Source organism: Myotis daubentonii, chromosome 15 (assembly GCF_963259705.1).
Source record: "Myotis daubentonii chromosome 15, mMyoDau2.1, whole genome shotgun sequence".
Lineage (NCBI taxonomy): Eukaryota > Metazoa > Chordata > Mammalia > Chiroptera > Vespertilionidae > Myotis > Myotis daubentonii.
The window spans coordinates 41379275-41394340 of NC_081854.1; the positions used below are offsets into that span (position 1 = coordinate 41379275).

At 45.4% G+C, this 15066-nt stretch overlaps 1 protein-coding gene across 4 annotated transcripts in view; it reads right to left on the minus strand.

Moving 5' to 3' along the window:
- Positions 1 to 15066, minus strand: part of PDPR (pyruvate dehydrogenase phosphatase regulatory subunit) — a 38285-nt gene that overhangs the window by 21112 nt on the left and 2107 nt on the right. For 2 of the 4 annotated variants that reach the window (XM_059667463.1, XM_059667462.1), the window contains exons 2-6: positions 7245 to 7531; positions 5921 to 6054; positions 2056 to 2137; positions 1800 to 1963; positions 320 to 441 (exon numbers count right to left, since the gene is read on the minus strand). In XM_059667463.1, the coding sequence (XP_059523446.1) occupies positions 320 to 441; positions 1800 to 1963; positions 2056 to 2137; positions 5921 to 6054; positions 7245 to 7468 (726 nt within the window). In that variant the 5' untranslated portion in view covers positions 7469 to 7531. Of the gene's footprint in view, positions 1 to 319; positions 442 to 1799; positions 1964 to 2055; positions 2138 to 5920; positions 6055 to 7244; positions 7532 to 15066 lie in introns of those variants that run through there. The other 2 variants (XM_059667464.1, XM_059667466.1) reach the window with 2 other exon arrangements.

The window sequence follows — 15066 nt, forward strand, 5'->3', positions numbered from 1 at the left end:
CTTTACCTGCTAGGTTGTCCAATGAAACAAACCACCACAGGAAGATCCAATGCCAGGGATTTATGTCAATGCACAAGTGCTTCCAGGACCCGGACAGGGGAGCACCAGTTCACCAGGGAGGAGGAGGAGGCACTGCAGCTCCACAGGGGAGCAGTGCAGGTTTCCGAGTTCGAGCACAAGAGCCCCGAGTTCCAGCCCTCAGTGTGCCCCTGCATCCCTTTACTTTGTCCCTAAATAATCTTAAGTCTCTACACCAAAAAGTCCTGGAAATAAAAGGTAAATAAGAAAACCAGAGATCCCGCTATTGTTGCTAACTTACCTGACCAGCACAATTGACAAAATACTGGCATTCGATCTGTCCTTTATCTGTCTCCACACCAGTAACTTCACCTTTTTTGATCATCACATGAACAACACTTGTCCGGTCATAGATCTGAACACCTGTTCAAGGTAAAGAAAGAGTTGGGCATCGACCCTCAGATGGTCCACAATTAAGGCAGCTGCAGCAGATTCTCAACTCATAAGAAATACTGAAAAGGCCAGGTCAAAGCTTTAATTTTTATTTATTTATTTATTTATTTTTATTTATTTATTGCTTAAAGTATTACAAAGGGTATTACATATGTGTCCACTTTATCCCCCCGCCCTAGACAGTCCCCTAGCCTCCCTTATCCCCCAGTGTCTTATGTCCATTGGTTATGCTTATATGCATGCATACAAGTCCTTTAGTTGATCTCTTACCCCCCTACCTCCTGCCCCCTAACCCTCCCCGGCCTTCCCACTGCAGTTTGACAATCTGTTTGAGGCAGCTCTGCCTCTGTATCTATTATTATTCAAAAGTTTATAATGGTCTCTATTATCCATGAATGAGTGAGATCATGTGGTATTTTTCCTTCACTGACTGGCTTATTTTACTTAGCATAATGCTCTCCAGTTCCATCCATGCCGTTGCAAATGGTAAGAGTTCCTTCCTTTTTAGAGCAGCATAGTATTCCATCGTGTAGATGTACCACAAAGCTTTAATTTTAAAAAACAAAACACCCCTAAGGACCACACCCTGAGACTGTAAATGAGACTTTCCCAAGGTTAAAAATGGCAGGCAAATTTAATAAGGGAATTCAGTGCACAGTTCAATTCCAGGAATCATAAAAGGGGCAGGGGAGAAAAGTTCAAATAGGACAGCTTACATCCTATCTACCCACATGATGAATCAGTTCATTCAAAGTGCATAACACCATGGACACTGAGGTTTCCTCCCCTCGTTCACTCAAACCTGGGACATGATCCAAGCTGTGGATTAAATCCCAACGTGTGTACTAACCTTGGAGCCTCTCAGTTTGGTGGGGAAGGAGTCCCTGAAGTCTGAAGGGTACTAAGTCAGCACTAAACCAGGGTTCCTCAGGACTTCAATAAGAAAAATGTGGCCCCGAGGAAAAATAGTAACAGATAGTGTATTAAAACAAAAAGAGCCAGTGTAGCCCAGCTGGCATCGCTCAGTGGTTGAGCGTCGACCTTGAACCAGGAGGTCGTGGTTCTATTCCCAGTCAGGACACAGGCCTGGGTTGTGGGCTCGGCCCCCAGTGTGGGGCGTGCAGGAGGCAGCTGGTCAATGATTCTCTCTCATCATTGATGTTTCTATCTCTCTCTCCCTCTCCCTCTCCCTTCCTCTCTGAAATCAATAAAAATATATTTAAAAATAAAAGAGCCAGTGTACAACACAGTAGCTGAGTTGGTGTCGTTGCCTATTGTGAGACAATTTCTTCGACAACCTCTTCCTCCCTTGTCCCCAGTCTGCTTACCATTTTGGGAGGCAGCACTTGCCAGGGCAAGAGCCACGTCAGCAGAGGACACCACCGCGTCCTCGGGGACGTGCATGGCCCCCGCCAGGTCATGCACGTTGAGCAGAGGGTGCAGCTCGGCCACTTTCTTGGGGGAGATGATCTCAGAAGGGATGCCTATCACACTGCCACGGAACAAAGGGGACAATGACGTCACTGGCCTCTGACAGAGGGCGGGGGCAGTACAGCCAGCACAGGCTTGTAGCCTCACACGTACTTCAGCCTGGAGTTGATGCGCTTCAGGGAGATCAGCCGGTCCTGCGTCTGGGCCAGAAAGATGGAGCCTGTCCGAATGTAACCTGTAAGAACAATCAGCCGGACTGAGACCACCCAGGACAAACGTGGGGTGGCAAAGAGGCAAGCCCCCGGGGTTATAAGTGAGAAGACCTGCGGTAAGTCCTGGCACTGCCACCATCCAAACATTCTTGGCTCAGTTTTGTGAAGATGAAATGAGATTTTAATGCACATGAAATCACTCATAAAATAAAAATGAAAGATGCCACGGCGAAAAAATACGTGGGGGGCAGGTGGAGATAACCCAGACTCATATTCTTCACTCTGTTTAGATTTTCTCCCCAGAGTTGGGGGGCATGTAACCCCCTGGAATATTCGGTCTTGAGCAAGTAGGTGAATGGCTGGAGGTCACTCATCTCGGATGCAGAGCATCCAGGCCAGATGGCTCCTGTTCCAGCTGAGGCCCTGCCGGCTGTGGGAACTCATGTCCTGGCCTCCACGCTGCCTCTGGCAACCTCCTGACAAATCTATAGGCACCCAACAGCCTTCCACAAACTCCTTGTGCCCACTGCAGCCAGAGTCATTCTCTGTTATTTGAAATCAACATACCAGACACCACCTTATTACATCTGGGTGAATTTCAAGTCCCCTAAAATGCCATCTCTTAGTTCTTATGAAGAAAGAGTTGAATCAGTTATCCTTTCAAAGGAAGTATTAATGAGAATAATTTGTTTTCTTAGTTTCTTTAGAAATCATCATATAAATATACCCTTCACTGACAAAAGAATGTCTCAGTGTGGAGAACTGAAATTTTAGAGATTGGTGTTTAAATATAGTATGTTTACCAGAGTAGTCCAATGACTTGTGGCTAACACAGCCTGAATTTCAGAAAAAGGTTCAGAAGTCATTTTCTACTCACTACCATAGATTACATAGAGCAGAGTACCACTGTATATATGTTCCTTTTAACCCACTAAATAATTTTTTATAAATGAATGATCACTGACTTGGAAAAACAATTCAACTCCCTGAATCTAGGTCTCTTCAGCTGTAAAAGAATGACCCTTATTATAAGATCAAGGACTATATGGAATACTTTCCAAAGATTATAAAAGCCATTACATTACCTCTCTCATTCACTTGACAAAAGTCACACTGAGATTGAAGCACTGCCGACACTAACACCACAGTCGGGGATGAGGACTCGGGGTCATCTGCTGAGTCTGATTAGCAGGTAGTGAACGAACATCTCGAGTAAAGGGACTGTTTTCAGAGGAGAAGCAGATAATATCTCCCCTTAAATCTAGGTGCACGTACATCACTGCATCCTTATTTCATGACCCACCAGCAGTCCATGAGTGAAGTGACCACGGCAGGCACCGCACAACGCGGGACAGGAGGCCTCTCCTCCTCGGGCCCCGTCACCTTTCCCTGCGCCATGGTGAACGACCACGGGCGTGGGGCTGAGGCTGGTCCCCTTCTCTCGCTTGCCTGGCTTCCTCACTGCCCACAAGTGCCAAGGAGAACTCGCGCCTGTAAGGTTCCAGATGGTGATCCAGAAAGCAAGCTAAGCTCACTCACTTTACAGAAAAGAACCTGTAACCCTGATTCCTGTGGAATCGCACCACCTGAGTGATGCAAGGCCGGGCAATGCACTAGTATCTGGCCCAGTGGAACAGGAGCCCATTATGTGGACCCTATTCTGACTCAAACCCAGTTAATGTCTGATTCAAGTACCTGTTGCCATCATTAAACCCAACGAAGGGACTGCTTCCTGCCTGTCCTGCCTGTAGCAGCATCTTCCCTAGTAAAAGCCAGAGACTGTGCGGCAGCAGGAAGGACTCTTAACACGTTCACCGGAGAGCCCTGCCCTTCAACAGGCGGCCTGGCCAAATGCAATGACACCATGGGGTCCAGGCGCCCGGGGCACACCGTGTGAGGGGCACCCACTCAGCGCTGGGTCACCCAGGATGCATACTGGTCTCACCCAGGCCTGGCCCTGCCATGTGCCCGAGAATACACAGCCTCTTCTTCCAGGCCTCTGGATCCTCTCGTGGCATCTCTCTCCTTCCACAGCTATCAAATCCTAGTTACTAGACAATCAGTCTTCCTCTACAATTTACAGAGGAAGTTACACTTCTTGACAGTATGAACTATATAAAATGGAAATGTGATAAACCCTTACTTGTGATCAAAATTTCAAATCTCCCTTTCCCTAATGAAAATGTTGTCGCCGAAACCGGTTTGGCTCAGTGGATAGAGCGTCGGCCTGAGGACTGAAAGGTCCCAGGTTCGATTCCGGTCAAGGGCATGTACCTGGGTTGCAGGCACATCCCCAGTAGGAGATGTGCAGGAGGCAGCTGATCGATGTTTCTCTCTCATCGATGTTTCTAACTCTCTATCTCTCTCCCTTCCTCTCTGTAAAAAATCAATAAAATATATTAAAAAAAAAAAAAAAAAGAAAATGTTGTCAGCGGTCACATGATTTCTAAAAGGGCTGGCGAGGTAAACCACACACTGTGCTTAGGCTATTGTTTGAATAATCTGCTTCTGATCACATGGCAGAGCCACTGCAGCTGGCAAAAGATAAAGCTACCACCCTCTGTCAGGATTAGTCTCGAATTATCTGATTCATTTTATACAATGTCTTCAAAAGAACGACCCTGACGTAGGCAAGTGTCTGGAATTTCATTACTGGGCCTCGCTACCCACTCACGATGATTAGTGCGCTCACCACAGTCTCATCAGCCACCAGAGCAGGCTCCAGGCTGGGCTTCTGCTAATCCGTCACCTTACAACAAACTGACAGCCATTCTTTCTGCCTTCGATCGTATGGGACCATCGTGTAGATGGGTCCTCCTCTTCCTGGGACAGTTCCTACTCACTCCAGAGCTAGCTAGCTAGTCCTTCTCCCCAAACTACACAGGTAAGGAGAAACGTGTGAATGCTGTAGAGTCAGGAACATCCTTACTAGTGACTGGTACTTCAATGGGTCAAACTCTGATTTAGCTTCCAAGCACCTCACTTCAATTCCTCCTCCCCCCCTGTGGAGCCAATGCTGCCACTTACTACACTTCAAGTGAAATAGACAGGAAATGGCCCAGGAAAACCTTAACATCACAAGAATTACAGCATCTGAAAAGGATCTGGAATGATGATTGAATCTCCTCATTTTAAAAACAGGAAAACAAAGCTTGGCTGGTGTTGCTCAGTGGTTGATCATTCAACCCATGAACCAGGAGGTCAAGGTTCAATTCCTGGTCTGGGCACATGCCCAGGTGGTGGGTTCAATCCCCAGTAGGGGGCATGCAGGAGGCAGCCCATTGATGATTCTCTCTCATCATTGATGTTTCTTTCTCTCCCTCTCTTTCTGCCTCTCCTTTCCTCTCTGAAATCAACAAGAACATATTTTTTTTTAATATATTTTATTGATTTTTCACAGAGAGGAAGAGAGAGAGATAGAGAGTTAGAAACATCGATGAGAGAGAAACATCGATCAGCTGCCTCCCGCACATCTCCCACTGGGGATGTGCCCGCAACCCAGGCACATGCCCCTGGCCGGAATCGAACCCGGGACCCTTCAGTCCGCAAGCCGACGCTCTATCCACTGAGCCAAACCGGCTTCGGCAAGAACATATTTTTTAAAAATAATAAAATAAAAATAGGGAAACAAAGATGGCTCAAAAGCAAAATGACTTGCCCAAAGTAATACTCTGACTAGTGGCAGAGCCCAAACTACAACTCAGGTCTGAATGACCACTCACCAGGCCAGCTCCTGGGGACCACACACAGTCCCAGGAACAGAGTCTGGGGACGGGCACAGCAGAAAATGGCAGACCCCTGCTTACCTGTTTGGATCCCTGTTTCTTGCTCTAGCTGCTGGTACAGTTTGTTTGAATAGTCTGCCATCTTCTGCTCAATGCCCAAGTGCCTGGCAGTGCTTATGATGCCTGCACAGAACCTCGTAGAGCCAGCAGCCAGCCTGCAGGATGGATCACAAGGCTGTTAAGTAGACTCATACCTATGAATGCAGCCAGTTCAAGTCCCAACTGCAGCCCTGTTCTGTCTGTCGAAAGATGGAAACACCTACATGTATATCGACATGACATGATTTCAAATTTTGGAGTTCACCTACACAGTGGGATAGTATACAGCCATGAAATTGGAATAAGAAAGCTTTTATCCCACAATGTGGGACAATCCTATTGAGAAAAGTAAGACAAGGAATGCTACCGCTTGTATAAAACAGGGAATAAATAAATGGACACCCATTTACACCAATATATACTGAAGAACACAGATCTGTTCCTATGTGGAGAGAGCATCTGGTCCAATTCATCAGGAACTTAACTTGCCTCCAGTGAGGGAAACCTGAAGCCAGAGGTCAGGGATGGTAGAAAGACTTTCCCTGGACACTCTTCTACAATTTTCTATTCTGACTCATGTCAATGTATTGCCTTTCAAGAAATAATAAACTTTGATGTTAATAACAAGTGAAAGTGGAGGTAAGTTCGATGGAACTCCCTCCTGTATACTCAATTTATCTGTAAATCCTAAATTCTTTCAAAATAACTTACTTAAATGAAAACAAACAAAAAATAAAGCAGCCTGGCCTGCGTGGCTCAGTGGTTGAGCGTCAGCCTATAAACCAGGAGATCATGGTTCGATCTCCAGTCAGGGCTCATGGCCAGGTTGTGGGCTCAATCCCCAGTGTGGGGTATGCAGGCAGCAGCCAATCAATGATTGTCTCTCATCACTGCTGTTTCTATTTCTCTCTCCCTCTCCTTTCTTCTCGGAAATCAATAAAAAATATATATATATATATTAAAAACAAACAAACAAATAGAGCAGGATGCAGGCAATTTCATTCTGACTCCTAGAGGGAGCTCTTGGCCCGGATTTGTGTTGCTGCCTGACTATGAGAAGGAGAACAGATGCCAAGATGTGCTCTGAACGTGAATAAACACATGCTTCAGACACTTGGTTTGCGGGACTCTGCCAGCTCTCCAAAACCAGGAAACATGAGTTTTAAGCATCACCAAACAAAGCCCAGTACAGGATTTCCACCTGTGATTTTTCTCATGCTCCTAGCAACACTGATTAGCTAGTGGTGAGACAGGATCACCAAAAGGAGGAGAGGGAGGGAGGGAGTCATGCCCAGTGGATCCTTACCTGCCCTGCTCCAACAGGACAATGTCCTTCCACCCCATCTTGGACAGGTGATAGGCCACGGATGTGCCCATGATTCCCCCGCCACAGATGACCACCTGCGCCTGGGCAGGCAGGGCGACAGAATGCGCCTCGGCCGCTGATGCACCGCTTCTGGCTGAGGGCCAGTTCTGCCATCCTCGGCTGGTTCTTTGTCTTTGGACCACCGATAGCAACCGGTAAAACATCACGTCTGTCAGCAACGGGAGGCGTGCGCTCACTCAGTCAGGAGGAGTTCCCAAGCACTTGACCTAGACAGAAAAACCAAACATATTTCATTCTACTGTGCTGAGTGCATACGATTCGTGAGAAAAGAGGATGAAATAAAAACAATCGTTGTTCATTTAGCAAGTAGGTGAAGACTGATTGAGTCCCATACATTGTGCTAACTTCGATACAGCAGCGAGCAATAATGAGGAGGTCCCAGCCTTTAGTAACTTACATCTGAGAGAGGATGAGACTGTGTGAGTGTGTATGCGAAAGTGGCGGCAATAAACAAAGCAAGTCACAAAGAGTAACTAATTTTAATACCGTGGTCAGGAAAGAAGGTGACATTGTGAAAAGATGTGATGGACAAAATGGAAGCAGCTACCAGAGTGTTCCAGACAGAGGAACAAGTGTCTACGGCCCTGGTGGGAGACAGACCTTGATGAGCCCAAGCACAGAGAGAAAGCCAGCCTGACCCCAGCGTGAGGAGCAAGGGGGCCAGGATCTAAGGGAAAACTGGAGGCAGGCAGAAAGCCACTACACACCGCCCTTGGATGTGGGGATTTTATTCTAAGTGCCCAGGAAAATACTAAAGGAGAGAACGAAATGATCTGATCTATTTTCCAAGATCAGTGTGGCTCCATGGTGGAGACTGGATTGCAGAATGAGAGGAATAGCAGCAATGGGTTGGTAAACTATAGCGGTATTCCAGGGGACGTCATGGTGGCTTAGACAAGGAGGGGGCAGTGGAGTCAAAGACATGACTAGACCATTTTGGAAGTAAAAATGACAGAACGTACTTGCCAACAAATTGATGTTAACATACAAAGAAGGAGAATTAAGAATGATATCTATGTTTCTGGGTTAAGTAATTAGGGCCACTAAGGAGCAGGAAGGAACAGGGAGTGAGCCTGGGAGGCTGAGTGTGAGTGTGTGTGAATACATTTGAACGTTCAACTTTTATTTTTTTATTTTTAATTTTTTTAAATATTTTATTGATTTTTTACAGAGAGGAAGGGAGAGGGATAGAGAGTTAGAAACATCGATGAGAGAGAAACACCGATCAGCTGCCTCCTGCACACCTCCCACTGGGGATGTGTCCACAACCAAGGTACATGCCCTTGACTGGAATCGAACCTGGAACCTTTCAGTCCGCAGCCGGCGCTCTATCCACTGAGCCAAACCAGTTAGGGCTGAACGTTCAACTTTTAAAGTTAAGTACAATATGCCCATCTGCATCCACGTGGAAACAGTAAGCAGCGGCTGGATACACAAGTCTGAAATGGGAAGTTGGCTGGGTGTCATTAGCATATGCACGGTGTTGAAAGCCCTAACATTTCGAGGAACAAGAACTCTGAGGCTCCCCAGCATTCAGACTGAGAAGAGAAAGACAAGACTAGAGACAGGACGGGACGCAGTGGCAGAATCAAAATGTACAGACAAAGGCAAGTGGCTAAAGAGACAAAGAAGGGGCAATTGTTAGTAAGGTAGAAGGAAAACCAGGCACAGGTTCCAAGAAATGGTTAAGTATAGAGGGTGCTAAGGGTGGGGCAGGTGCCAGAGTGTCCACTGGGATCTGAGAACACGGAGGCCCTGATATCCTCAAGAAGAACATTTTCAGGGGAGAGAAAAAGAGGAAATACAGACAAGAGCAAACTGAAGATAAGCAAGATGTGGGAGTGGGGACAGCTCTGTTCGTTTGCTCTGACAAGCAGCAGAAAAGTGGGGCAGAAGTGAGGGAAGGATGCGGATAGAGCAAGGTTAGCTGATTGTTTTTAAAGATGGGAGTTAAGCATATTTCACTGGGCCGGCCAACGTGGCTTAGTGGATTGAACATCATCCCATGCACCAAGAGGTCACTGGTTCAATTCCCAGTCTGGCGATATGCCTGGGTTGTGGACTCCATCCCCAGTAGGGGGCATGCAGGAGGCAGCTGTCACTATTTCTCTACCAATGATGTTTCTATCGTCTCACCATCTCCCTTCCTCTCTCTCTAAAGAAAATCAATAAAAACATATTTTAAAAAATATACTTCACTGCTATGGGACGACCCAGTACAGGCAAAGAGATGGGTGAGAAAGGAGAGTCAATTAGAAGACTGAGATCCTGGAGAAGGAAAGAGAGACAAGGGGCGCAGGCCTAAGTGAAGGATGGCCTGCCTCGTGTTTCCACAGGTGATGTGGTGCAGATTTAAGGCAGATGTTTTTTCCAGAAAAGCAGAGGATGATTAATCAGGTTGATCAGTTACACGAGACACAGGTTATAACCAAGCACACGTCTCTACAGATGACTAAATGTAAGTTAGAGAAGGAAGAGCAGTCATATAAGAAGTAGGACTTGCCCTAACCGGTTTGGCTCAGTGGATGGAGCCAATGCCTGCAGACTGAAGGGTCCCGGGTTCAGTTCCGGTCAAGGTCATGTACCTCAGTTGTGGGCACATCCCCAGTAGGGGGTGTGCAGGAGGCAGCTGATCGATGTTTCTCTCTCATCGATGTTTCTAGCTCTCTCTCCCTCTCCCTTCCTCTCTGTAAAAAAATCAATAAAATATACTAACAAAACAAAAAAAAAAAGAAGTAGGACTTAAGCTGAGCCTTGAAGGGGTAAGATCTGGACAAAGAGCGACAAGAAGCACACACAATTGTTACAGCCAAGTCCGACCACGGGTACTTGCGGATGAGAGTAAGGGACCAGGCTTGGAGGCCTTGGTCTCTGAGTGCTGGTAGCAGGGACTGAAGTCAGGTGGACCCAGACCACGGAAGACTCTGGATGCTTGTCCGACTTGGCCCACTCTACCGTAATGGATTGCTACAGGCTGAATGGGACAAGGCAAGGTTTGAACAGAACTGCAAAACAGAATTGAAGTAAGACCCGCTGGCGGACTATGCAATCATTGAGGTATAAGATGAGGATGTAAGATGACAGGGTGCAAACAAGTGGACATCAGGGCAGCACATGGCTAGTAAACTCACCACCATCACCTTCCATACCAGCCTCAGCACCCACAGTCGGCTCCACATCAGCCCAAACTGTCTAAGGCCAAGATGTTGACACCCATCCATCAGAGAGGACTCCCAGAACTGAGACAGTGTCCTAAGAGAAATCCCATCCAACTGGGGACTAATTATTTTGGCCACCATGCCTCCCATCCATGGTCCCTGTGAAACTGTCTCAAGATAGCCGCTTCTCCATACAGCTAGTCTCCCTGTAAGCTATAATCTGGGGCCACTTCACGTGTACCAACAGTCTCATCATGGGGGTGCCAGAACAGGAGAGAGAGAGAAAGAAATTGAAAACCTATTTGAAAAACTAATGACAGAAAAGTTCCCTAACCTGGTGAAGGAAATAGACATACAAGTCCACGAAGTGCAAAGAGTTCCAAACAAGATGAACCCAAACAGGCCCAAATCAAGACACATCATAATTAAAATACCAAAGGTTAAAAACAAATAAATTTGAAAGTAGCAAGAGAAAAGTAGTTGGTTACGTGCCAGGGAGTTTCCATAAGACTATCAGCTGATTTCTCAACAGAAACTTAGCAGGCCAGAAGGGATTGGCACAAAACAACCAAAGGGATGAAAAAAAGCAAAGACCTACAACCAAGATTACCCCACCCAGCAAGACTATCATTTAGAATAGGAAAAAGTTTCCTAGAGAAGATAAAGGTAAAGGAGCTCACTACTTTACCAGCATTACCAGAAGTGTTAAATATACCTCTGTAAGTAGAAAAGATAAAAAATATGAATAAGAAAATATAGCACAGAAAAATGCTTACTGAAAAAGGCAAACATTTAGTAAAAGCAATCCATCAACCAACTATAAAATATAAAGGTAAAAGTAGGAAGTGTAGGAAGGGCTCATGGCTGGCGAGCACAGTGGCGGTGGTGGGAGCCTCTCCCGCCTCCATGTCAGTCGGACATCCCCTGAGGGCTCCCGGACTGCAAGAGGGCACAGGTTGGGCTGAGGGAACCCCCTCCCCCCGAGCGCACCAGGCCTCTCGTCTGTCTATCTATATCTATGTATCTATCTATCTATCTATCTATCTGTGTGTGTATATGTATGTATGTGTGTATGTGTGTATGTGTGTGTGTGTGTGTGTGTGTGTGTGTGTAGCTAATATGTAAAGTGTCCCCTGGGGAGTTAGACCCGGAAAATGGGAGTTCAATTGCTCGCTATGACTTGCGCTGACCACCAGGGGGCGGCATGGAACATGGCAGGCGACCAGTGGCGGATGGTGCTGAAGAAGCGAGGGAAGAAGGTGGCGTGGAGAAGAGGGGAACTGTGTGGTGGCGGTGTGCGGGTGGCAAGGGAAGGAAGAGGCGGGGAGGCAGAGAACCTGCTTGGCCCTGATCGCTGGCCAGGCCTAGGGACCCTACCCATGCACGAATTTTGTGCACCAGGCCTCTAGTACAAGAAATAAAGAGAAAGGAATCCAAAATACTTTAATGTCGCTATTTGCCCTTTCTCTATAATAGAAGTGTCAACCAAATTCACAATGACAGATGGAAACGCATGCGTGAGTCAACTTAGACTTTTACATATGTAGAATAAACTTGCTTAATTAGACCTCCTTTGTGATGTAGCTTAACTATTTCCAGCTCAGTGAAGCACCCCAACTTCTCTTTCAGGTAATTGGTACCAAAGCTGAGGTACCAATACTTATATTGGGCAAAATAGACTTTCTTTTTAAAAAATGTTTTTATTTATTTCAAAGAGGAAGGGAGAGGGAGAGAGATAGAAACATTAGTGATGAGAGAGAATCATTGATATGCTGCCTCCTGCACACCCCCTACTGGGGATCGAGCCTGCAACCCTGGGCATGTGCTCTGACTGGAAATTGAACTGTGACCTTCTGGTTCAAGGGTCTATGCTCAATCACTGAGCCATACCAGCTGGGCAAAATAGACTTTCAAACAAGGAATGTAACAAGAGACAAAGAAGGGCATTCCATAATGATAAAGGGATCAATCTAATAATAGTTATAACTCATAAACATCTACACACCCAATGTGTGTGTGTGTGTGTGTGTGTGTGCGTGTGTATATATCTACATATATAAAAGGCTAATATGCTAAGTGTCCAACCGTCCGACCGGTTGCTATGATGCACACTGACCACCAGGGCACAAACGCTCAATGCAGGAGCTGCCATGACATGCACTGGCCATTTACAAAGAAACGGCACCGTGGACCTGGCGCCCATGAAGCAACACTCGGCTTCCCCCAGGTGAGACACAGGCCCCACCAACATCCCAGAGTGACAGTCCACCAAATCGCAGCCGACGCTGCCGAGACCCATGGCACAAGATGCAGCCCACAGCCCAGCCCAGCCGGGAAATGGACGCCTATTAATGATGTCACATAGCAACGCCCGGCTTCCTCTCTCTAGCAACGACTAGCCTCCTTGCAGTTTCTTCAGCCCAGGAACATGACTTGCTTTATAGCCAGGTGCAAACATTTCACACTTTAACCAAATGTCTGTGTAGCATTTTCCCACACCTCATCTCATTTGATCCTCACAGAAATCCTGGAGTAGCTAGATAGGAGACTCAGTGAAATCCTATTTTCTTTTCATGAGCCGGAAAACAAAGATTTAGAAAGTTCAGAAACTTGACCCGAATGAAAAGAAGTAAGAAATGATGGACCTTGAAAATGACTTTAGCTTTTCTCACTACACAGAACATAGTCAAACACTGCTGCAGTTAAATATTTTACCCTTTGTTCTGCCTGCGTGATCTACAATAATAATCTGCTTCATGTTGATATTTACTGCGTGTTGCTGACAATTACCTGAAAGAGAAGTTGGGGTGCTTCACTGGGCTGGAAATAGTTAAGCTACATCACAAAGCAGGTATAATTAAGCAAGTTTATTCTACATATGTAAAAGGCTAAGTTGACTCACGCATGCGTTTCCATCTGTCATTGTGAATTTGGTTGACACTTCTATTATAGAGAAAGGGCAAATAGCGATATTAAAGTATTTTTTCTAATTAATTTCCTTTCAATGTGCATGAATTCGTACACCAGGCCACTAGTGTGTGTGTGTGTGTGTGTGTATTTAAATATATAAAACAAATATTCACAGATATAAAGAGAAAGACAGACAGTAATGCAGTCATAATAGGGATTTAACACCCCATTAATATCAATGGATAGTCGTCCAGGTAGAAAATTAACAAGGACACCGTAGCCTTAAATGACACATTAGACCAGGTAGACATGATTGATATTTTTAGGACAATTCACCCAAAAGCAGCAGAACAGACATTCTTTTCAAGTGCACATGAAACATTTTCTAGGATAGACCACACAACAAGTATCCATAAATTTAAGATGATTGAAATCACCAAGCATTTTCTCTCACCACAATGGTATAAAACTGGAAATCAATGACAAGAAGAAAACTGAACAGCCCGAACCAATATGCTCAATTAATATTTGACAAAGGAGGCAAGAACATACAATGGAGCCAAGATAGTCTCTTCAATAAATGGTGTTGGGAAAATTGGACAGATATATGCAAGAAAATGAAACTAGACCACCAACTTACACCATACACAAAAATAAACTCAAAATGGATAAAGGACTTAAATGTACGACAGGAAACCATAAAAATACTAGAAGAATCCAAAGGCAACAAAATCTCAGACATATGCCGAAGCAATTGCTTCACTGATACAGCTCCTAGGGCACTTGAAACTAAAGAGAAAATGAACAAATGGGACTACATCAAAATAAAAAGCTTCTGCACAGCAAAAGAAACCATCAACAAAACAACGAGAAAACCCACTGTGTGGGAAAACATATTTGCCAATGTCATATCTGATAAGGGCCTAATCTCCAAAATTTACAGGGAACTCATACAACTTAACAAAAGGAAGATAAACAATCCAATCAAAAAATGGGCATGGACCTAAATAGACACCTTTCAAAAGAGGACATTCAGAAAGCCAAGAGACATATGAAAACATGCTCAAAGTCACTAATCATCCGAGAGATGCAAATCAAAACAACAATGAGGTACCATCTCACACCTGTCAGAATGGCTATCATCAACAAATCAACAAACAACAAGTGCTGGAGAGGATGTGGAGAAAAAGGAACACTTGTGCACTGCTGGTGGGAATGCAGACTGGTGCAGCCACTATGGAAGACAGTATGGAGTTTCCTCAAAAAACTGAAAATGGAACTCCCATTTGACCCTGTGATCCCACTTCTAGGAATATATCCCAAGAAACCAGAAACACCAATCAGAAAGGATATATGCACCCCTATGTTCACAGCAGCACAATTCACCATAGCTAAGATCTGGAAACAGCCTAAGTGCCCATCAGTAGATGAATGGATTAGAAAACTGTGGTACATCTACACGATGGAATACTATGCTGCTCTAAAAAGGAAGGAACTCTTACCATTTGCAACGGCATGGATGGAACTGGAGAGCATTATGCTAAGTGAAATAAGCCAGTCAATTAAGGAAAAATACCACATGATCTCACTCATTCATGGATAATAGAGACCATTATAAACTTTTGAACAATAACAGATAAAGAGGCAGAGCTGCCTCAAACAGATTGTCGAGC